At 45.6% G+C, this 26,289-nt stretch overlaps 1 gene segment (V, D, J or C); it reads right to left on the bottom strand.

The window, feature by feature from the left end:
* Positions 1-35: 35 nt before the first annotated feature.
* Positions 36-26,289, bottom strand: LOC115115498 (M1-specific T cell receptor beta chain-like). The segment is given in 5 exon segments: positions 36-1,483; positions 2,130-2,236; positions 2,426-2,449; positions 2,656-3,006; positions 26,112-26,289. Coding segments are annotated over 5 exon segments (585 nt in total).

Here is a 26,289-nt window from a genome sequence, read left to right as displayed (position 1 = left end):
CTTCTCTTAGGTGGAAATAAGTGTCAGTCAAATAGTCACATTTCCAACTTTATTATTGACTAACAAGTGAGTAATATAGTAACAAGTGGGTAATATAGTAACAAGTGAGTAATATAGTAACACGTGAGTATATAGTAACAAGTGAGTAATATAGTAACAAGTGAGTATATAGTAACAAGTGAGTAATATAGTAACAAGTGAGTATATAGTAACAAGTGAGTAATATAGTAACAAGTGAGTAATATAGTAACAAGTGAGTAATATAGTAACACGTGAGTATATAGTAACAAGTGAGTAATATAGTAACAAGTGAGTATATAGTAACAAGTGAGTAATATAGTAACAAGTGAGTAATATAGTAACAAGTGAGTATATAGTAACAAGTGAGTAATATAGTAACAAGTGAGTAATATAGTAACAATACAAGTGAGTAATATAGTAACAAGTGAGTAATATAGTAACAAGTGAGTAATATAGTAACAAGTGAGTAATATAGTAACAAGTGATGATGAAAATCAACCAAATGTATTTTAGGAGGCCCTTCTCCTTGCAGATGTCACAACGTGTTGAAGGAAAACGTTACCTGACAACTCAGACTGATAAAATGACACTTGAACAGACTAATTATATATATATTTTATTTAACCTTTATTTAATTAGGATTAACTTAGAATTAACTCATATACACTGAGTGAACAAAACATTATGAACACCTGCTCTTTCCATGACATAAATTGGCCAGGTGAATCCAGGTGAAAGCTATGATCCCAATTGTTAAATCCAGTTAGTGTAGATGAAGGCGAGGAGACGGGTTAAATTGTTATGCCTTGAGGATTGTTATGCCTTGAGACAATAGAGACATGGATTGTGTATGTGTGTCCTTCAGAGGGTGAATGGGTAAGACAAAATATTTAAGTGTCTTTGAACGGGGGTAGGGTAGTAGGTGCCAGGCACACTGGTTCTGTCAAGAACTGCAACGCTGCTGGGTTTTTCACACTCAACAGTTTCCCGTGTGTATCGAGAATGGTCCACCACCCAAAGGACATCCAGCCAACTTGACACAACCGTGGGAAGCATTGGAGTCAACATGGGCCAGCATCCCTGTGGAACGCTTTAGACACCTTGTAGAGTCCATGCCCCGACGAATTCAAGGGGGAGGATGAGGAAGGTGTTCTTAATGTTTTGTACTCTCAGTGAATACATGAATAAAGATTCTGTTTATTGGGGACGATAAAATACATCCTCACATTGTATAGTAAGTGACAGATAATAGACAGCACACTGTACATTGTAATCACATGATAGAAATGGGTTTGTTCCTCGTCCCAAATGGCTATTACGTCCTACTACTTTATAGTGCACTACTTTAAAGTGTCACCAGAGCCTTATACCACACATGCCGCCCTCCAGTCCACCCAATTCAGCTTCCACGGGTGGCCTGGTCTCAGTCAGGGATCAATTACATCTGTTTATCTGAGGAGCGCTGTATGGAAACACAGAGATACAGGATAAAGACAGTATGGTGCCTGTATGGAAACACACAGATACAGGATAAAGACAGTATGGTGTCTGTATGGGAACACAGAGATACAGGATAAAGACAGTATGGTGTCTGTATGGGGAACACAGAGATACAGGATAAAGACAGTATGGTGTCTGTATGGGAACACAGAGATACAGGATAAAGACAGTATGGTGTCTGTATGGGAACACAGAGATACAGGATAAAGACAGTATGGTGTCTGTATGGGAACACAGAGATACAGGATAAAGACAGTATGGTGTCTGTATGGGGAACACAGAGATACAGGATAAAGACAGTATGGTGTCTGTATGGGAACACAGAGATACAGGATAAAGACAGTATGGTGTCTGTATGGGAACACAGAGATACAGGATAAAGACAGTATGGTGCCATCTTAGATCCTTTATTAGCACAAAGCTAGCCTGGTCCCAGATCTGTTTGTGCTTTCCTGCCAACTCCTACAGTATGTCGTTGTCATGCCGACAATAAGAGTTGGCAAGACAGCACAAACAGATCTGGGACCAGGCTAGCTGGCACAAGACATAGATTGAAGAAGAGAGAGAAGGCTGTGTGATGTCCCTCGTCATAGTAGCAGTGAACTCACCTGAGACTTCCAAATCAGAGCCATGACGACCAGGCCGTAGAAGGTACTCTTAGCGATGAAGATGCTGTAGGCCAGCTTGGCAGTCTGGGTGCTCTTCACGTAGTACTCTACAACAAGGACAATAAGACATTGAAATGACCTTGACTAAGATGCTGTCAGGTTAATATTGTTCCGCAGATTAGGCATGAATTAAATATGATAGTATTGTAAACAGTATTATGTAAACTATAGGTTATATGTATTCCATGTATTTGGCATGAACAATAAGTAGTTCAGTATAGAATGGGCACATTTACCTGCCGTCATCCCTCCATCACCACCTTGACATGGAAGAAACAAAGCAGTGTTTCACATGACACAGGCTAATGCACATCCTAGTTCTACATAATGATGTAGAGAAGCTCACTAGTTTATTTACGATTTTACTAGAGAATGACAAATACAGAGAAGTATACTATTGTCGTTCAATAAAACGTGTTTCTTCTCATAAACAAGGACAGTGTTTTAGTTCATAATTTGACCATACCTTCTTCTCCGTTAATGTGATCTGCAACATATATGTTATCGGTCCCATTGAAGAAGCGGACGGTGCAGGTGAATCTGTTAGAGGCCGTGTTCCATGTCTTGGCTGGGACTCTCAGTCTGCTGGTGATACTGTAGCGTCTGTTTTCATCCCTCAAGGCTGTGTTGTCGGTCCCCACTCCATCGGTGATGTTGGCGCCTCCATTTAACTTCCAGAACACAGTGACGTGGTCGGGGTAGAAGTCGGTGGCCACACACACCAACGTCTTCTTCTTCTTCTTGTTTCTATCTTCACACTCCTTAGTGGAGGGTGGAAGGACTTTGACTTTGGGTGGAGTGACAGGGATGTCTGGCTCTGCAGGGAGGAAATAGAAGAAGCTTTAACCTTTAACAGTCAATCAATGGCTCTATTTGTTGTCCACTCAGACCTGAACCTGATTCTGTGTCCAGACAAGCCCATAATAACGCAACATTTCATTCAGCATCTCAACATGAAAGCTATAATATACGATTATTACAGTATTTTTGCAGTATTTTTACAGTATTTTTGCAGCTTCCTTACCCAGAACTGTTAGCATGGTTCCCTCTCCAAAGTAGGCAGGATAAGCGCCAGAGCACACCACATACTCACAGAGAGAAAACCAGGCTGATGCTAGCTAGCAAGTACTATAGTTGCTGTAGTTTGTCTTTACCAAAGGGGCTAGTACTGTAGTTGCTGTAGTTTGTCTTTACCAAAGGGGCTAGTACTGTAGTTGCTGTAGTTTGTCTTTACCAAAGGGGCTAGTACTGTAGTTGCTGTAGTTTGTCTTTACCAAGGGGGCTAGTACTGTAGTTGCTGTAGTTTGTCTTTACCAAAGGGGCTAGTACTGTAGTTGCTGTAGTTTGTCTTTACCAAAGAGGTTAGTACTGTATTTGCTGTAGTTTGTCTTTACCAAAGAGGTTAGTACTGTATTTGCTGTAGTTTGTCTTTACCAAAGGGGCTAGTACTGTAGTTGCTGTACTGTATTTCTAAGCATGTTTATGTCGACAGAGCTTAACTCTCTTTCTCCGTTAGCTCTATTCACAGGACTAAAACAAACCTAGGTATTTTCCACCTCCTGAATATTTGCATGTTCAACTAATATACCAGATCAATCAACTAGAATTCAACCCATTATTAAAAATAATTTCAATATTGTGTATAAATACTTTTAAGAGGTGAATCTCTTACCTAGAACAGTGAGTCTGGTTCCTGGACCAAACTCTGCCTTCTCCGTGTGTCACAGAGAGATACCATGCTCTACTTTACAGGCTCTGTAGAATGACCCAGTTCTGACCCGGTTCTACTACTTTCCTTGGTCTGAACTATGAAACGGTTTCTTCAAACTGATCCAACACCATGTAGATTAATTCAAACTAACGTCTGGGAGGATTTTCAACATTATTTTCTACGTATCTATTTCTCTCCATCTGTGGTTCACACACGTTTAGAAATCATCCAGTCTGTCAGATACATCAATATGGGTTGTATCTAGAAGAGTCTATACACATTTAATCATCAGGTTTCTCACCCAGAGCTGTGAGTTTGGTGCCGCCGCTGAAGTACGGCTGGTTGAGGTTCACACTGATACGAGGCTACAGAAAGAGCCCTCTTCTCTCAACACTGGCAGAGTCTAGTTATATACACCCTAATGTGCTCCTCACAACTCTAGCAGAGTCTAGTTATATACACCCTAATGTGCTCCTCACGACTCTAGCAGAGTCTAGTTATATACACCCTAAGGTGCTCCTCACGACTCTAGCAGAGTCTAGTTATATACACCCTAATGTGCTCCTCACGACTCTAGCAGAGTCTAGTTATATACACCCTAATGTGCTCCTCATGACTCTAGCCGAGTCTAGTTATATACACCCTAATGTGCTCCTCACGACTCTAGCAGAGTCTAGTTATATACACCCTAATGTGCTCCTCACGACTCTAGCAGAGTCTAGTTATATACACCCTAATGTGCTCCTCACGACTCTAGCAGAGTCTAGTTATATACACCCTATTGTGCTCCTCACGACTCTAGCAGAGTCTAGTTATATACACCCTATTGTGCTCCTCACGACTCTAGCAGAGTCTAGTTATATACACCCTAATATGCTCCTCACGACTCTAGCAGAGTCTATATATACACCCTAATGTGCTCCTCACAACTCTAGCAGAGTCTAGTTATATACACTCTATTGTGCTCCTCACGACTCTAGCAGAGTCTAGTTATATACACCCTAATGTGCTCCTCACGACTCTAGCAGAGTCTAGTTATATACACCCTAATGTGCTCCTCACGACTCTAGCAGAGTCTAGTTATATACACCCTAATGTGCTCCTCACGACTCTAGCAGAGTCTAGTTATATACACCCTAATGTGCTCCTCACGACTCTAGCAGAGTCTAGTTATATACACCCTAATGTGCTCCTCACGACTCTAGCAGAGTCTAGTTATATACACCCTAATGTGCTCCTCACGACTCTAGCAGAGTCTAGTTATATACACCCTAATGTGCTCCTCACGACTCTAGCAGAGTCTAGTTATATACACCCTAGTCTTGCCTTTACCTCAGACTGTGAGTCTAGTTCCATTGTCGTAGTTAGTCTGTGTCTTGAAACTCACCGCTCATAACAGAGCTGATAACAACTAGAACCATGAGACATGTAGACTGGGTCTGGGCATAGAACCAGGCCACTTTATACCTCAATACCATGAGAGATGTAGACTGGGTCTGGGCATAGAGCCAGACCACTTCATACCTCAATACCATGAGAGATGTAGACTGGGTCTGGGCATAGAACCAGACCACTTTATACCTCAATACCATGATAGATGTAGACTGGGTCTGGGCATAGAACCAGACCACTTTATACCTCAATACCATGAGAGATGTAGACTGGGTCTGGGCATAGAGCCAGACCACTTTATACCTCAATACCATGAGAGATGTAGACTGGGTCTGGGCATAGAGCCAGACCACTTTATACCTCAATACCATGAGAGATGGAGACTGGGTCTGGGCATAGAGCCAGACCACTTCATACCTCAATACCATGAGAGATGTAGACTGGGTCTGGGCATAGAGCCAGACCACTTTATACCTCAATACCATGAGAGATGTAGACTGGGTCTGGGCATAGAGCCAGACCACTTTATACCTCAATACCATGAGAGATGGAGACTGGGTCTGGGCATAGAGCCAGACCACTTCATACCTCAATACCATGAGAGATGTAGACTGGGTCTGGGCATAGAACCAGACCACTTTATACCTCAATACCATGATAGATGTAGACTGGGTCTGGGCATAGAACCAGACCACTTTATACCTCAATACCATGAGAGATGTAGACTGGGTCTGGGCATAGAACCAGACCACTTTATACCTCAATACCATGAGAGATATAGACTGGGTCTGGGCATAGAGCCAGACGACTTTATACCTCAATACCATGAGAGATGGAGACTGGTTCTGGGCATAGAGCCAGACCACTTTATACCTCAATACCATGAGACATGTAGACTGGGTCTGGGCATAGAGCCAGACCACTTTATACCTCAATACCATGAGACATGTAGACTGGGTCTGGGCATAGAGCCAGACCACTTTATACCTCAATACCATGAGAGATGTAGACTGGGTCTGGGCATAGAGCCAGACCACTTTATACCTCAATACCATGAGAGATGTAGACTGGGTCTGGGCATAGAGCCAGACCACTTTATACCTCAATACCATGAGAGATGGAGACTGGGTCTGGGCATAGAGCCAGACCACTTCATACCTCAATACCATGAGAGATGTAGACTGGGTCTGGGCATAGAACCAGACCACTTTATACCTCAATACCATGATAGATGTAGACTGGGTCTGGGCATAGAACCAGACCACTTTATACCTCAATACCATGAGAGATGTAGACTGGGTCTGGGCATAGAGCCAGACCACTTTATACCTCAATACCATGAGAGATGTAGACTGGGTCTGGGCATAGAGCCAGACCACTTTATACCTCAATACCATGAGAGATGGAGACTGGGTCTGGGCATAGAGCCAGACCACTTTATACCTCAATACCATGAGACATGTAGACTGGGTCTGGGCATAGAGCCAGACCACTTTATACCTCAATACCATGAGAGATGTAGACTGGGTCTGGGCATAGAGCCAGACCACTTTATACCTCAATACCATGAGAGATGTAGACTGGGTCTGGGCATAGAGCCAGACCACTTTATACCTCAATACCATGAGATGGAGACTGGGTCTGGGCATAGAGCCAGACCACTTCATACCTCAATACCATGAGAGATGTAGACTGGGTCTGGGCATAGAGCCAGACCACTTTATACCTCAATACCATGAGAGATGTAGACTGGGTCTGGGCATAGAGCCAGACCACTTTATACCTCAATACCATGAGAGATGTAGACTGGGTCTGGGCATAGAGCCAGACCACTTTATACCTCAATACCATGAGAGATGTAGACTGGGTCTGGGCATAGAGCCAGACCACTTTATACCTCAATACCATGAGAGATGTAGACTGGGTCTGGGCATAGAGCCAGACCACTTTATACCTCAATACCATGAGAGATGTAGACTGGGTCTGGGCATAGAGCCAGACCACTTTATACCTCAATACCATGAGAGATGGAGACTGGGTCTGGGCATAGAGCCAGACCACTTCATACCTCAATACCATGAGAGATGTAGACTGGGTCTGGGCATAGAACCAGACCACTTTATACCTCAATACCATGATAGATGTAGACTGGGTCTGGGCATAGAGCCAGACCACTTTATACCTCAATACCATGAGAGATGTAGACTGGGTCTGGGCATAGAGCCAGACCACTTTATACCTCAATACCATGAGAGATGGAGACTGGGTCTGGGCATAGAGCCAGACCACTTTATACCTCAATACCATGAGAGATGTAGACTGGGTCTGGGCATAGAGCCAGACCACTTTATACCTCAATACCATGAGAGATGGAGACTGGGTCTGGGCATAGAGCCAGACCACTTCATACCTCAATACCATGAGAGATGTAGACTGGGTCTGGGCATAGAGCCAGACCACTTTATACCTCAATACCATGATAGATGTAGACTGGGTCTGGGCATAGAACCAGACCACTTTATACCTCAATACCATGAGAGATGTAGACTGGGTCTGGGCATAGAGCCAGACCACTTTATACCTCAATACCATGAGAGATGAGACTGGGTCTGGGCATAGAGCCAGACCACTTTATACCTCAATACCATGAGAGATGTAGACTGGGTCTGGGCATAGAGCCAGACCACTTTATACCTCAATACCATGAGAGATGGAGACTGGGTCTGGGCATAGAACCAGACCACTTTATACCTCAATACCATGAGAGATGTAGACTGGGTCTGGGCATAGAACCAGACCACTTTATACCTCAATACCATGAGAGATGTAGACTGGGTCTGGGCATAGAGCCAGACCACTTTATACCTCAATACCATGAGAGATGTAGACTGGGTCTGGGCATAGAGCCAGACCACTTTATACCTCAATACCATGAGAGATGGAGACTGGGTCTGGGCATAGAGCCAGACCACTTTATACCTCAATACCATGAGAGATGTAGACTGGGTCTGGGCATAGAGCCAGACCACTTTATACCTCAATACCATGAGAGATGTAGACTGGGTCTGGGCATAGAGCCAGACCACTTTATACCTCAATACCATGAGAGATGGAGACTGGGTCTGGGCATAGAGCCAGACCACTTTATACCTCAATACCATGAGAGATGTAGACTGGGTCTGGGCATAGAGCCAGACCACTTTATACCTCAATACCATGAGAGATGTAGACTGGGTCTGGGCATAGAGCCAGACCACTTTATACCTCAATACCATGAGAGATGTAGACTGGGTCTGGGCATAGAGCCAGACCACTTTATACCTCAATACCATGAGAGATGTAGACTGGGTCTGGGCATAGAGCCAGACCACTTTATACCTCAATACCATGAGAGATGTAGACTGGGTCTGGGCATAGAGCCAGACCACTTTATACCTCAATACCATGAGAGATGGAGACTGGGTCTGGGCATAGAGCCAGACCACTTCATACCTCAATACCATGAGAGATGTAGACTGGGTCTGGGCATAGAGCCAGACCACTTTATACCTCAATACCATGAGAGATGTAGACTGGGTCTGGGCATAGAGCCAGACCACTTTATACCTCAATACCATGAGAGATGGAGACTGGGTCTGGGCATAGAGCCAGACCACTTCATACCTCAATACCATGAGAGATGGAGACTGGGTCTGGGCATAGAACCAGACCACTTTATACCTCAATACCATGAGAGATGTAGACTGGGTCTGGGCATAGAGCCAGACCACTTTATACTCAATACCATGAGAGATGTAGACTGGGTCTGGGCATAGAGCCAGACCACTTTATACCTCAATACCATGAGAGATGTAGACTGGGTCTGGGCATAGAGCCAGACCACTTTATACCTCAATACCATGAGAGATGGAGACTGGGTCTGGGCATAGAGCCAGACCACTTTATACCTCAATACCATGAGAGATGTAGACTGGGTCTGGGCATAGAGCCAGACCACTTTATACCTCAATACCATGAGAGATGTAGACTGGGTCTGGGTCTGGGCATACCATAGAGTCTGGGCCAGACCACTTTATACCTCAATACCATGAGAGATGTAGACTGGGTCTGGGCATAGAGCCAGACCACTTTATACCTCAATACCATGAGAGATGGAGACTGGGTCTGGGCATAGAGCCAGACCACTTTATACCTCAATACCATGAGAGATGTAGACTGGGTCTGGGCATAGAGCCAGACCACTTTATACCTCAATACCATGAGAGATGGAGACTGGGTCTGGGCATAGAGCCAGACCACTTTATACCTCAATACCATGAGAGATGTAGACTGGGTCTGGGCATAGAGCCAGACCACTTTATACCTCAATACCATGAGAGATGTAGACTGGGTCTGGGCATAGAGCCAGACCACTTTATACCTCAATACCATGAGAGATGTAGACTGGGTCTGGGCATAGAGCCAGACCACTTTATACCTCAATACCATGAGAGATGGAGACTGGGTCTGGGCATAGAACCAGACCACTTTATACCTCAATACCATGAGAGATGTAGACTGGGTCTGGGCATAGAACCAGACCACTTTATACCCTCAATACCATGAGAGATAGACTGGGTCTGGGCATAGAGCCAGACCACTTTATACCTCAATACCATGAGAGATGGTAGACTAGGGTCTGAGATGTAGACTGGGTCTGGGCATAGAGCCAGACCACTTTATACCTCAATACCATGAGAGATGTAGACTGGGTCTGGGCATAGAGCCAGACCACTTTATACCTCAATACCATGAGAGATGTAGACTGGTCTGGGCATAGAGCCAGACCACTTTATACCTCAATACCATGAGAGATGGAGACTGGGTCTGGGCATAGAGCCAGACCACTTTATACCTCAATACCATGAGAGATGGAGACTGGGTCTGGGCATAGAGCCAGACCACTTTATACCTCAATACCATGAGAGATGTAGACTGGGTCTGGGCATAGAGCCAGACCACTTTATACCTCAATACCATGAGAGATGTAGACTGGGTCTGGGCATAGAGCCAGACCACTTTATACCTCAATACCATGAGAGATGTAGACTGGGTCTGGGCATAGAGCCAGACCACTTTATACCTCAATACCATGAGAGATGGAGACTGGGTCTGGGCATAGAGCCAGACCACTTTATACCTCAATACCATGAGAGATGTAGACTGGGTCTGGGCATAGAGCCAGACCACTTTATACCTCAATACCATGAGAGATGTAGACTGGGTCTGGGCATAGAGCCAGACCACTTTATACCTCAATACCATGAGAGATGGAGACTGGGTCTGGGCATAGAGCCAGACCACTTTATACCTCAATACCATGAGAGATGTAGACTGGGTCTGGGCATAGAGCCAGACCACTTTATACCTCAATACCATGAGAGATGTAGACTGGGTCTGGGCATAGAGCCAGACCACTTTATACCTCAATACCATGAGAGATGTAGACTGGGTCTGGGCATAGAGCCAGACCACTTTATACCTCAATACCATGAGAGATGTAGACTGGGTCTGGGCATAGAGCCAGACCACTTTATACCTCAATACCATGAGAGATGGAGACTGGTTCTGGGCATAGAGCCAGACCACTTTATACCTCAATACCATGAGAGATGTAGACTGGGTCTGGGCATAGATACCAGACCACTTTATACCTCAATACCATGAGAGATGTAGACTGGGTCTGGGCATAGAGCCAGACCACTTTATACCTCAATACCATGAGAGATGTAGACTGGGTCTGGGCATAGAGCCAGACCACTTTATACCTCAATACCATGAGAGATATAGACTGGGTCTGGGCATAGAGCCAGACCACTTTATACCTCAATACCATGAGAGATGGAGACTGGGTCTGGGCATAGAGCCAGACCACTTTATACCTCAATACCATGAGAGATGTAGACTGGGTCTGGGCATAGAGCCAGACCACTTTATACCTCAATACCATGAGAGATGTAGACTGGGTCTGGGCATAGAGCCAGACCACTTTATACCTCAATACCATGAGAGATGTAGACTGGTCTGGGCATAGAGCCAGACCACTTTATACCTCAATACCATGAGAGATGGAGACTGGGTCTGGGCATAGAGCCAGACCACTTTATACCTCAATACCATGAGAGATGTAGACTGGGTCTGGGCATAGAGCCAGACCACTTTATACCTCAATACCATGAGAGATGTAGACTGGGTCTGGGCATAGAGCCAGACCACTTTATACCTCAATACCATGAGAGATGTAGACTGGGTCTGGGCATAGAGCCAGACCACTTTATACCTCAATACCATGAGAGATGTAGACTGGGTCTGGGCATAGAGCCAGACCACTTTATACCTCAATACCATGAGAGATGGAGACTGGGTCTGGGCATAGAGCCAGACCACTTTATACCTCAATACCATGAGAGATGGAGACTGGGTCTGGGCATAGAGCCAGACCACTTTATACCTCAATACCATGAGAGATGTAGACTGGGTCTGGGCATAGAGCCAGACCACTTTATACCTCAATACCATGAGAGATGTAGACTGGGTCTGGGCATAGAGCCAGACCACTTTATACCTCAATACCATGAGAGATGGAGACTGGGTCTGGGCATAGAGCCAGACCACTTCATACCTCAATACCATGAGAGATGTAGACTGGGTCTGGGCATAGAGCCAGACCACTTTATACCTCAATACCATGAGAGATGTAGACTGGGTCTGGGCATAGAGCCAGACCACTTTATACCTCAATACCATGAGAGATGTAGACTGGGTCTGGGCATAGAGCCAGACCACTTTATACCTCAATACCATGAGAGATGTAGACTGGGTCTGGGCATAGAGCCAGACCACTTTATACCTCAATACCATGAGAGATGTAGACTGGGTCTGGGCATAGAGCCAGACCACTTTATACCTCAATACCATGAGAGATGTAGACTGGGTCTGGGCATAGAACCAGACCACTTTATACCTCAATACCATGAGAGATGTAGACTGGGTCTGGGCATAGAGCCAGACCACTTTATACCTCAATACCATGAGAGATGTAGACTGGGTCTGGGCATAGAGCCAGACCACTTTATACCTCAATACCATGAGAGATGTAGACTGGGTCTGGGCATAGAGCCAGACCACTTTATACCTCAATACCATGAGAGATGGAGACTGGGTCTGGGCATAGAGCCAGACCACTTTATACCTCAATACCATGAGACATGTAGACTGGGTCTGGGCATAGAGCCAGACCACTTTATACCTCAATACCATGAGAGATGTAGACTGGGTCTGGGCATAGAGCCAGACCACTTTATACCTCAATACCATGAGAGATGTAGACTGGGTCTGGGCATAGAGCCAGACCACTTTATACCTCAATACCATGAGAGATGGAGACTGGGTCTGGGCATAGAGCCAGACCACTTTATACCTCAATACCATGAGAGATGTAGACTGGGTCTGGGCATAGAGCCAGACCACTTTATACCTCAATACCATGAGAGATGTAGACTGGGTCTGGGCATAGAACCAGACCACTTTATACCTCAATACCATGAGAGATGTAGACTGGGTCTGGGCATAGAACCAGACCACTTTATACCTCAATACCATGAGAGATGTAGACTGGGTCTGGGCATAGAGCCAGACCACTTTATACCTCAATACCATGAGAGATGTAGACTGGGTCTGGGCATAGAGCCAGACCACTTTATACCTCAATACCATGAGAGATGTAGACTGGGTCTGGGCATAGAGCCAGACCACTTTATACCTCAATACCATGAGAGATGGAGACTGGGTCTGGGCATAGAGCCAGACCACTTTATACCTCAATACCATGAGAGATGTAGACTGGGTCTGGGCATAGAGCCAGACCACTTTATACCTCAATACCATGAGAGATGTAGACTGGGTCTGGGCATAGAGCCAGACCACTTTATACCTCAATACCATGAGAGATGGAGACTGGGTCTGGGCATAGAACCAGACCACTTTATACCTCAATACCATGAGACATGTAGACTGGGTCTGGGCATAGAGCCAGACCACTTTATACCTCAATACCATGAGACATGTAGACTGGGTCTGGGCATAGAGCCAGACCACTTTATACCTCAATACCATGAGAGATGTAGACTGGGTCTGGGCATAGAGCCAGACCACTTTATACCTCAATACCATGAGAGATGGAGACTGGGTCTGGGCATAGAGCCAGACCACTTCATACCTCAATACCATGAGAGATGTAGACTGGGTCTGGGCATAGAACCAGACCACTTTATACCTCAATACCATGATAGATGTAGACTGGGTCTGGGCATAGAACCAGACCACTTTATACCTCAATACCATGAGAGATGTAGACTGGGTCTGGGCATAGAACCAGACCACTTTATACCTCAATACCATGAGACATGTAGACTGGGTCTGGGCATAGAGCCAGACCACTTTATACCTCAATACCATGAGACATGTAGACTGGGTCTGGGCATAGAGCCAGACCACTTTATACCTCAATACCATGAGAGATGTAGACTGGGTCTCGGCATAGAGCCAGACCACTTTATACCTCAATACCATGAGAGATGGAGACTGGGTCTGGGCATAGAGCCAGACCACTTCATACCTCAATACCATGAGAGATGTAGACTGGGTCTGGGCATAGAGCCAGACCACTTTATACCTCAATACCATGAGAGATGTAGACTGGGTCTGGGCATAGAGCCAGACCACTTTATACCTCAATAACATGAGAGATGGAGACTGGGTCTGGGCATAGAGCCAGACCACCTCATACCTCAATACCATGAGAGATGTAGACTGGGTCTGGGCATAGAACCAGACCACTTTATACCTCAATACCATGATAGATGTAGACTGGGTCTGGGCATAGAACCAGACCACTTTATACCTCAATACCATGAGAGATGTAGACTGGGTCTGGGCATAGAACCAGACCACTTTATACCTCAATACCATGAGAGATGTAGACTGGGTCTGGGCATAGAGCCAGACCACTTTATACCTCAATACCATGAGAGATGTAGACTGGGTCTGGGCATAGAGCCAGACCACTTTATACCTCAATACCATGAGAGATGTAGACTGGGTCTGGGCATAGAGCCAGACCACTTTATACCTCAATACCATGAGAGATGGAGACTGGGTCTGGGCATAGAGCCAGACCACTTTATACCTCAATACCATGAGAGATGTAGACTGGGTCTGGGCATAGAGCCAGACCACTTTATACCTCAATACCATGAGAGATGTAGACTGGGTCTGGGCATAGAGCCAGACCACTTTATACCTCAATACCATGAGAGATGGAGACTGGGTCTGGGCATAGAGCCAGACCACTTTATACCTCAATACCATGAGAGATGGAGACTGGGTCTGGGCATAGAGCCAGACCACTTTATACCTCAATACCATGAGAGATGTAGACTGGGTCTGGGCATAGAGCCAGACCACTTTATACCTCAATACCATGAGAGATGTAGACTGGGTCTGGGCATAGAGCCAGACCACTTTATACCTCAATACCATGAGAGATGTAGACTGGGTCTGGGCATAGAGCCAGACCACTTTATACCTCAATACCATGAGAGATGTAGACTGGGTCTGGGCATAGAGCCAGACCACTTTATACCTCAATACCATGAGAGATGTAGACTGGGTCTGGGCATAGAACCAGACCACTTTATACCTCAATACCATGAGAGATGAGACTGGGTCTGGGCATAGAACCAGACCACTTTATACCTCAATACCATGAGAGATGTAGACTGGGTCTGGGCATAGAACCAGACCACTTTATACCTCAATACCATGAGAGATGTAGACTGGGTCTGGGCATAGAGCCAGACCACTTTATACCTCAATACCATGAGAGATGTAGACTGGGTCTGGGCATAGAGCCAGACCACTTTATACCTCAATACCATGATAGATGTAGACTGGGTCTGGGCATAGAGCCAGACCACTTTATACCTCAATACCATGAGAGATGTAGACTGGGTCTGGGCATAGAACCAGACCACTTTATACCTCAATACCATGAGAGATGTAGACTGGGTCTGGGCATAGAGCCAGACCACTTTATACCTCAATACCATGAGACATGTAGACTGGGTCTGGGCATAGAGCCAGACCACTTTATACCTCAATACCATGAGAGATGTAGACTGGTCTGGGCATAGAGCCAGACCACTTTATACCTCAATACCATGAGAGATGGAGACTGGGTCTGGGCATAGAGCCAGACCACTTCATACCTCAATACCATGAGAGATGTAGACTGGGTCTGGGCATAGAGCCAGACCACTTTATACCTCAATACCATGAGAGATGTAGACTGGGTCTGGGCATAGAGCCAGACCACTTTATACCTCAATACCATGAGAGATGGAGACTGGGTCTGGGCATAGAGCCAGACCACTTTATACCTCAATACCATGAGAGATGGAGACTGGGTCTGGGCATAGAACCAGACCACTTTATACCTCAATACCATGATAGATGTAGACTGGGTCTGGGCATAGAACCAGACCACTTTATACCTCAATACCATGAGAGATGTAGACTGGGTCTGGGCATAGAGCCAGACCACTTTATACCTCAATACCATGAGAGATGTAGACTGGGTCTGGGCATAGAGCCAGACCACTTTATACCTCAATACCATGAGAGATGTAGACTGGGTCTGGGCATAGAGCCAGACCACTTTATACCTCAATACCATGAGAGATGTAGACTGGGTCTGGGCATAGAGCCAGACCACTTTATACCTCAATACCATGAGAGATGGAGACTGGGTCTGGGCATAGAGCCAGACCACTTCATACCTCAATACCATGAGAGATGTAGACTGGGTCTGGGCATAGAGCCAGACCACTTTATACCTCAATACCATGAGAGATGTAGACTGGGTCTGGGCATAGAGCCAGACCACTTTATACCTCAATACCATGAGAGATGGAGACTGGGTCTGGGCATAGAGCCAGACCACTTTATACCTCAATACCATGAGAGATGGAGACTGGGTCTGGGCATAGAGCCAGACCACTTTATACCTCAATACCATGAGAGATGTAGACTGGGTCTGGGCATAGAGCCAGACCACATTATACCTCAATACCATGAGACATGTAGACTGGGTCTGGGCATAGAGCCAGACCACTTTATACCTCAATACCATGAGACATGTAGACTGGGTCTGGGCATAGAGCCAGACCACTTTATACCTCAATACCATGAGAGATGTAGACTGGGTCTGGGCATAGAACCAGACCACTTTATACCTCAATACCATGATAGATGTAGACTGGGTCTGGGCATAGAACCAGACCACTTTATACCTCAATACCATGAGAGATGTAGACTGGGTCTGGGCATAGAACCAGACCACTTTATACCTCAATACCATGAGAGATGGAGACTGGGTCTGGGCATAGAGCCAGACCACTTCATACCTCAATACCATGAGAGATGTAGACTGGGTCTGGGCATAGAGCCAGACCACTTTATACCTCAATACCATGAGAGATGTAGACTGGGTCTGGGCATAGAGCCAGACCACTTTATACCTCAATACCATGAGAGATGGAGACTGGGTCTGGGCATAGAGCCAGACCACTTCATACCTCAATACCATGAGAGATGTAGACTGGGTCTGGGCATAGAGCCAGACCACTTTATACCTCAATACCATGAGAGATGTAGACTGGGTCTGGGCATAGAGCCAGACCACTTTATACCTCAATACCATGAGAGATGGAGACTGGGTCTGGGCATAGAGCCAGACCACTTTATACCTCAATACCATGAGAGATGTAGACTGGGTCTGGGCATAGAGCCAGACCACTTTATACCTCAATACCATGAGAGATGGAGACTGGGTCTGGGCATAGAGCCAGACCACTTTATACCTCAATACCATGAGAGATGGAGACTGGGTCTGGGCATAGAGCCAGACCACTTTATACCTCAATACCATGAGAGATGGAGACTGGGTCTGGGCATAGAGCCAGACCACTTTATACCTCAATACCATGAGAGATGGAGACTGGTCTGGGCATAGAGCCAGACCACTTTATACCTCAATACCATGAGAGATGGAGACTGGGTCTGGGCATAGAGCCAGACCACTTCATACCTCAATACCATGAGAGATGTAGACTGGGTCTGGGCATAGAGCCAGACCACTTCATACCTCAATACCATGAGAGATGTAGACTGGGTCTGGGCATAGAGCCAGACCACTTTATACCTCAATACCATGAGAGATGTAGACTGGGTCTGGGCATAGAGCCAGACCACTTTATACCTCAATACCATGAGAGATGTAGACTGGGTCTGGGCATAGAGCCAGACCACTTTATACCTCAATACCATGAGAGATGTAGACTGGGTCTGGACATAGAAACAGACCATTTTATACCTCAATACCATGAGAGATGGAGACTGGGTCTGGACATAGAAACAGACCACTTTATACCTCAATACCATGAGAGATGTAGACTGGGTCTGGGCATAGAACCAGACCACTTTATACCTCAATACCATGAGAGATGTAGACTGGGTCTGGGCATAGAGCCAGACCACTTTATACCTCAATACCATGAGAGATGTAGACTGGGTCTGGGCATAGAGCCAGACCACTTTATACCTCAATACCATGAGAGATGTAGACTGGGTCTGGGCATAGAGCCAGACCACTTTATACCTCAATACCATGAGAGATGCAGACTGGGTCTGGGCATAGAGCCAGACCACTTTATACCTCAATACCATGAGAGATGTAGACTGGGTCTGGACATAGAAACAGACCATTTTATACCTCAATACCATGAGAGATGGTAGACTGGGTCTGGGCATAGAGCCAGACCACTTTATACCTCAATACCATGAGAGATGTAGACTGGGTCTGGGCATAGAGCCAGACCACTTTATACCTCAATACCATGAGAGATGTAGACTGGGTCTGGGCATAGAGCCAGACCACTTTATACCTCAATACCATGAGAGATGTAGACTGGGTCTGGGCATAGAGCCAGACCACTTTATACCTCAATACCATGAGAGATGTAGACTGGGTCTGGGCATAGAGCCAGACCACTTTATACCTCAATACCATGAGAGATGGAGACTGGGTCTGGGCATAGAGCCAGACCACTTCATACCTCAATACCATGAGAGATGTAGACTGGGTCTGGGCATAGAGCCAGACCACTTTATACCTCAATACCATGAGAGATAGACTGGGTCTGGGCATAGAGCCAGACCACTTTATACCTCAATACCATGAGAGATGGAGACTGGGTCTGGGCATAGAGCCAGACCACTTCATACCTCAATACCATGAGAGATGTAGACTGGGTCTGGGCATAGAGCCAGACCACTTTATACCTCAATACCATGAGAGATGTAGACTGGGTCTGGGCATAGAGCCAGACCACTTTATACCTCAATACCATGAGACATGTAGACTGGGTCTGGGCATAGAGCCAGACCACTTTATACCTCAATACCATGAGAGATGTAGACTGGGTCTGGGCATAGAGCCAGACCACTTTATACCTCAATACCATGAGAGATGTAGACTGGGTCTGGGCATAGATCCAGACCACTTTATACCTCAATACCATGAGAGATGGAGACTGGTTCTGGGCATAGAGCCAGACCACTTTATACCTCAATACCATGAGACATGTAGACTGGGTCTGGGCATAGAGCCAGACCACTTTATACCTCAATACCATGAGACATGTAGACTGGGTCTGGGCATAGAGCCAGACCACTTTATACCTCAATACCATGAGAGATGTAGACTGGGTCTGGGCATAGAGCCAGACCACTTTATACCTCAATACCATGAGAGATGGAGACTGGGTCTGGGCATAGAGCCAGACCACTTTATACCTCAATACCATGAGAGATGTAGACTGGGTCTGGGCATAGAGCCAGACCACTTTATACCTCAATACCATGAGAGATGGAGACTGGGTCTGGGCATAGAGCCAGACCACTTTATACCTCAATACCATGAGAGATGTAGACTGGGTCTGGGCATAGAGCCAGACCACTTTATACCTCAATACCATGAGAGATGTAGACTGGGTCTGGGCATAGAGCCAGACCACTTTATACCTCAATACCATGAGAGATGTAGACTGGGTCTGGGCATAGAGCCAGACCACTTTATACCTCAATACCATGAGAGATGGAGACTGGGTCTGGGCATAGAGCCAGACCACTTTATACCTCAATACCATGAGAGATGTAGACTGGGTCTGGGCATAGAACCAGACCACTTTATACCTCAATACCATGAGAGATGTAGACTGGGTCTGGGCATAGAGCCAGACCACTTTATACCTCAATACCATGAGAGATGTAGACTGGTCTGGGCATAGAGCCAGACCACTTTATACCTCAATACCATGAGAGATGTAGACTGGGTCTGGGCATAGAGCCAGACCACTTTATACCTCAATACCATGAGAGATGGAGACTGGGTCTGGGCATAGAGCCAGACCACTTTATACCTCAATACCATGAGAGATGTAGACTGGGTCTGGGCATAGAGCCAGACCACTTTATACCTCAATACCATGAGAGATGTAGACTGGGTCTGGGCATAGAGCCAGACCACTTTATACCTCAATACCATGAGAGATGAGACTGGGTCTGGGCATAGAAGCCAGACCACTTTATACCTCAATACCATGAGAGATGTAGACTGGGTCTGGGCATAGAACCAGACCATTTTATACCTCAATACCATGAGAGATGGAGACTGGGTCTGGGCATAGAAACAGACCACTTTATACCTCAATACCATGAGAGATGTAGACTGGGTCTGGGCATAGAACCAGACCACTTTATACCTCAATACCATGAGACATGTAGACTGGGTCTGGGCATAGAGCCAGACCACTTTATACCTCAATACCATGAGAGATGTAGACTGGGTCTGGGCATAGAACCAGACCACTTTATACCTCAATACCATGAGAGATGTAGACTGGGTCTGGGCATAGAGCCAGACCACTTTATACCTCAATACCATGAGAGATGTAGACTGGGTCTGGACATAGAAACAGACCATTTTATACCTCAATACCATGAGAGATGAGACTGGGTCTGGGCATAGAGCCAGACCACTTTATTATACCATGAGAGATGTAGACTGGGTCTGGGCATCACCACTTTATACCATGAGAGATGTAGACTGGGTCTGGGCATAGAGCCAGACCACTTTATACCTCAATACCATGAGAGATGTAGACTGGGTCTGGGCATAGAGCCAGACCACTTTATACCTCAATACCATGAGAGATGTAGACTGGGTCTGGGCATAGAGCCAGACCACTTTATACCTCAATACCATGAGAGATGGAGACTGGGTCTGGGCATAGAGCCAGACCACTTCATACCTCAATACCATGAGAGATGTAGACTGGGTCTGGGCATAGAGCCAGACCACTTTATACCTCAATACCATGAGAGATGTAGACTGGGTCTGGGCATAGAGCCAGACCACTTTATACCTCAATACCATGAGAGATGGAGACTGGGTCTGGGCATAGAGCCAGACCACTTCATACCTCAATACCATGAGAGATGTAGACTGGGTCTGGGCATAGAGCCAGACCACTTTATACCTCAATACCATGAGAGATGTAGACTGGGTCTGGGCATAGAACCAGACCACTTTATACCTCAATACCATGAGAGATATAGACTGGGTCTGGGCATAGATCCAGACCACTTTATACTTCAATACCATGAGAGATGGAGACTGGTTCTGGGCATAGAGCCAGACCACTTTATACCTCAATACCATGAGACATGTAGACTGGGTCTGGGCATAGAGCCAGACCACTTTATACCTCAATACCATGAGACATGTAGACTGGGTCTGGGCATAGAGCCAGACCACTTTATACCTCAATACCATGAGAGATGTAGACTGGGTCTGGGCATAGAGCCAGACCACTTTATACCTCAATACCATGAGAGATGGAGACTGGGTCTGGGCATAGAGCCAGACCACTTCATACCTCAATACCATGAGAGATGTAGACTGGGTCTGGGCATAGAGCCAGACCACTTTATACCTCAATACCATGAGAGATGGAGACTGGTTCTGGGCATAGAGCCAGACCACTTTATACCTCAATACCATGAGAGATGTAGACTGGGTCTGGGCATAGAGCCAGACCACTTTATACCTCAATACCATGAGAGATGTAGACTGGGTCTGGGCATAGAGCCAGACCAATTTATACCTCAATACCATGAGAGATGTAGACTGGGTCTGGGCATAGAGCCAGACCACTTTATACCTCAATACCATGAGAGATGGAGACTGGGTCTGGGCATAGAGCCAGACCACTTCATACCTCAATACCATGAGAGATGTAGACTGGGTCTGGGCATAGAACCAGACCACTTTATACCTCAATACCATGATAGATGTAGACTGGGTCTGGGCATAGAACCAGACCACTTTATACCTCAATACCATGAGAGATGTAGACTGGGTCTGGGCATAGAACCAGACCACTTTATACCTCAATACCATGAGAGATGTAGACTGGGTCTGGGCATAGAGCCAGACCACTTTATACCTCAATACCATGAGAGATGGAGACTGGTTCTGGGCATAGAGCCAGACCACTTTATACCTCAATACCATGAGAGATGTAGACTGGGTCTGGGCATAGAGCCAGACCACTTTATACCTCAATACCATGAGAGATGTAGACTGGGTCTGGGCATAGAGCCAGACCACTTTATACCTCAATACCATGAGAGATGTAGACTGGGTCTGGGCATAGAGCCAGACCACTTCATACCTCAATACCATGAGAGATGTAGACTGGGTCTGGACATAGAAACAGACCATTTTATACCTCAATACCATGAGAGATGGAGACTGGGTCTGGACATAGAAACAGACCACTTTATACCTCAATACCATGAGAGATGTAGACTGGGTCTGGGCATAGAACCAGACCACTTTATACCTCAATACCATGAGACATGTAGACTGGGTCTGGGCATAGAGCCAGACCACTTTATACCTCAATACCATGAGACATGTAGACTGGGTCTGGGCATAGAACCAGACCACTTTATACCTCAATACCATGAGAGATGTAGACTGGGTCTGGGCATAGAACCAGACCACTTTATACCTCAATACCATGAGAGATGTAGACTGGGTCTGGGCATAGAGCCAGACCACTTTATACCTCAATACCATGAAAGATGTAGACTGGGTCTGGGCATAGAACCAGACCACTTTATACCTCAATACCATGAGAGATGTAGACTGGGTCTGGGCATAGAACCAGACCACTTTATACCTCAATACCATGAGACTGGGTCTGGGCATAGAGCCAGACCACTTTATACCTCAATACCATGAGAGATGTAGACTGGGTCTGGGCATAGAGCCAGACCACTTTATACCTCAATACCATGAGAGATGGAGACTGGGTCTGGGCATAGAGCCAGACCACTTTATACCTCAATACCATGAGAGATGGAGACTGGGTCTGGGCATAGAGCCAGACCACTTTATACCTCAATACCATGAGAGATGTAGACTGGGTCTGGGCATAGAGCCAGACCACTTTATACCTCAATACCATGAGAGATGTAGACTGGGTCTGGGCATAGAGCCAGACCACTTTATACCTCAATACCATGAGAGATGGAGACTGGGTCTGGGCATAGAGCCAGACCACTTTATACCTCAATACCATGAGAGATGTAGACTGGGTCTGGGCATAGAACCAGACCACTTTATACCTCAATACCATGAGAGATGTAGACTGGGTCTGGGCATAGAGCCAGACCACTTTATACCTCAATACCATGAGAGATGTAGACTGGGTCTGGGCATAGAGCCAGACCACTTTATACCTCAATACCATGAGAGATGGAGACTGGGTCTGGGCATAGAGCCAGACCACTTTATACCTCAATACCATGAGAGATGTAGACTGGGTCTGGGCATAGAACCAGACCACTTTATACCTCAATACCATGAGAGATGTAGACTGGGTCTGGGCATAGAACCAGACCACTTTATACCTCAATACCATGAGAGATGTAGACTGGGTCTGGGCATAGAGCCAGACCACTTTATACCTCAATACCATGAGAGATGGAGACTGGGTCTGGGCATAGAACCAGACCACTTTATACCTCAATACCATGAGAGATGGAGACTGGGTCTGGGCATAGAGCCAGACCACTTTATACCTCAATACCATGAGAGATGTAGACTGGGTCTGGGCATAGAGCCAGACCACTTTATACCTCAATACCATGAGAGATGTAGACTGGGTCTGGGCATAGAGCCAGACCACTTTATACCTCAATACCATGAGAGATGTAGACTGGGTCTGGGCATAGAGCCAGACCACTTTATACCTCAATACCATGAGAGATGTAGACTGGGTCTGGGCATAGAACCAGACCACTTTATACCTCAATACCATGAGAGATGTAGACTGGGTCTGGGCATAGATATCTCAATCCTTGATCTGATACCTTGTTGTGTAAAATGTCAGAGGAAGATAACTGATGTTTTTACTGTGATCCAGTTACATTAAAATAACCTTTTAGTTTAAAGTGTAACGGTTTTTATATTGCAGAATATTGTACATGTTTTCTCCATGCTAGTTCGTAACATTTGGTAGTATATTTTCTTACCTAAAACGGTGAGTTTGGTGCCGGCTCCAAAGTATGCTTCCCGAGTACGAGCACAGAGCGACAAGGATGTATCCTAAAGTCTCTAGTTCTGACAAGGACTCTGGACTTTCTCAACCTTTGTTACTCTGTTTAGAAGTACATTCAAATACTCTTCACAGTAACTCAGCCACGGGTATAATCTCAATTATAACCAAATACATTATTGTGACTATTTTTCTAATGAAATGTAAGAGGTTTCCATCTCCAACAGTCATTTGGTTAATTGTATTATTTTTATTTTGGTGTTTTGTCTAGAACAGTTAAGCGGGTTCCTCCGCTGACTCCTCCAGCATCATAGATTTACTCCCCCTTTACGTGACCACGGCAGGAGGACGTTCAAAGACCCAGTCATTCTGTTACAGTACAATTCTCTAAAAATCATACAACCACATACATTATAACCACATAGCTCACATGGTTTATAACTATATTTATTTATTTTATTTTACCTTTATTTAAATAGGCAAGTCAGTTAAGAACAAATTCTTATTTTCAATGATGGCCTAGGAACAGTGGGTTAACTGCCTTGTTCAGGGGAACAATGGGTTAACTGCCTTGTTCAGGGGAACAGTGGGTTAACTGCCTTGTTCAGGGGAACAGTGGGTTAACTGCCTTGTTCAGGGGAACAGTGGGTTAACTGCCTTGTTCAGGGGAACAGTGGGTTAACTGCCTTGTTCAGGGGAACAGTGGGTTAACTGCCTTGTTCAGGGGAACAATGGGTTAACTGCCTTGTTCAGGGGAACCAGTGGGTTAACTGCCTTGTTCAGGGGAACAGTGGGTTAACTGCCTCGTTCAGGGGAACAATGGGTTAACTGCCTTGTTCAGGGGAACAATGGGTTAACTGCCTTGTTCAGGGGAACCAGTGGGTTAACTGCCTTGTTCAGGGGAACAGTGGGTTAACTGCCTTGTTCAGGGGAACCAGTGGGTTAACTGCCTTGCTCAGGGGAACAGTGGGTTAACTGCCTTGTTCAGGGGAACAGTGGGTTAACTGCCTTGTTCAGGGGAACCAGTGGGTTAACTGCCTTGCTCAGGGGAACAGTGGGTTAACTGCCTTGTTCAGGGGAACAGTGGGTTAACTGCCTGTTCAGGGGAACAGTGGGTTAACTGCCTTGTTCAGGGGAACAGTGGGTTAACTGCCTTGTTCAGGGGTTTTTGTACAGATTTGTACCTTGTCAGCTCAGGGATTTGAACTTGCAACCTTTCGGTTACTAGTCCAACGCTCTAACCACTAGGCTACCCTGCTGCCGCTATATAGATGACTGCAAGGTGTCATTTCTTACCTAAAACAGTTGACCTGGTTCCTCCACTGAAGTCAACCAGGCGAGCACCATTAGCACAGTACAGTGAAACACTGCCCTAGTATAGATATATAGACGTGCTGAGCAACACTGCTCTAATATAGATATACAGTATAGACGTGCTGAGCAACACTGCTCTAATATAGATATATAGACGTGCTGAGCCTGGCACCATTAACACAGTACAGTGGAACACTGCTCTAGTATAGATATATAGACGTGCTGAGCAACACTGCTCTAGTATAGATATACAGTATAGACGTGCTGAGCCTGGCACCATTAACACAGTACAGTGGAACACTGCTCTAGTATAGATATATAGACGTGCTGAGCAACACTGCTCTAGTATAGATATATAGACGTGCTGAGCCTGGCACCATTAACACAGTACAGTGGAACACTGCTCTAGTATAGATTTAGTCTCTAGCTGTGCTGTTTTCTAGAACTTTCCATCCCCGATCACGACCTTTGATAAATCTATTCTCCTAATACCAACCAACACCCTGTTCTTACCAGTTTAGAACACATAGATGAGACAAACATACTATAATCTACTAGGATATCACATCTCTCTTCTCACAATTACGTTGTCTAACTCAAACGACACATAAAGGCAAACACACTATAATCTACTAGGATATCACATCTCTCTTCTCACAATTACGTTGTCTAACTCAAACGACACATAAAGGCAAACACAGTGTATGGATGACTTACCGAGAACTGTTAATTTGGTGCCTGAACCGAAATGTGCCTCATAGTTGGCACAGTGTACAGGCTTAACATCAAAAAGCATTGAGTAACACTAGTATGAACTCATTTAATATACTGAATCCACAACCAACTAACTCTTCACATCACTATGCTACTACACCACACATAGAGACCCATTCGT

Source organism: Oncorhynchus nerka, linkage group LG18, assembly GCF_034236695.1.
Source record: "Oncorhynchus nerka isolate Pitt River linkage group LG18, Oner_Uvic_2.0, whole genome shotgun sequence".
NCBI classification, from domain to species: Eukaryota; Metazoa; Chordata; class Actinopteri; order Salmoniformes; family Salmonidae; genus Oncorhynchus; species Oncorhynchus nerka.
This window is presented reverse-complemented; position numbering and strand designations above follow the sequence as displayed.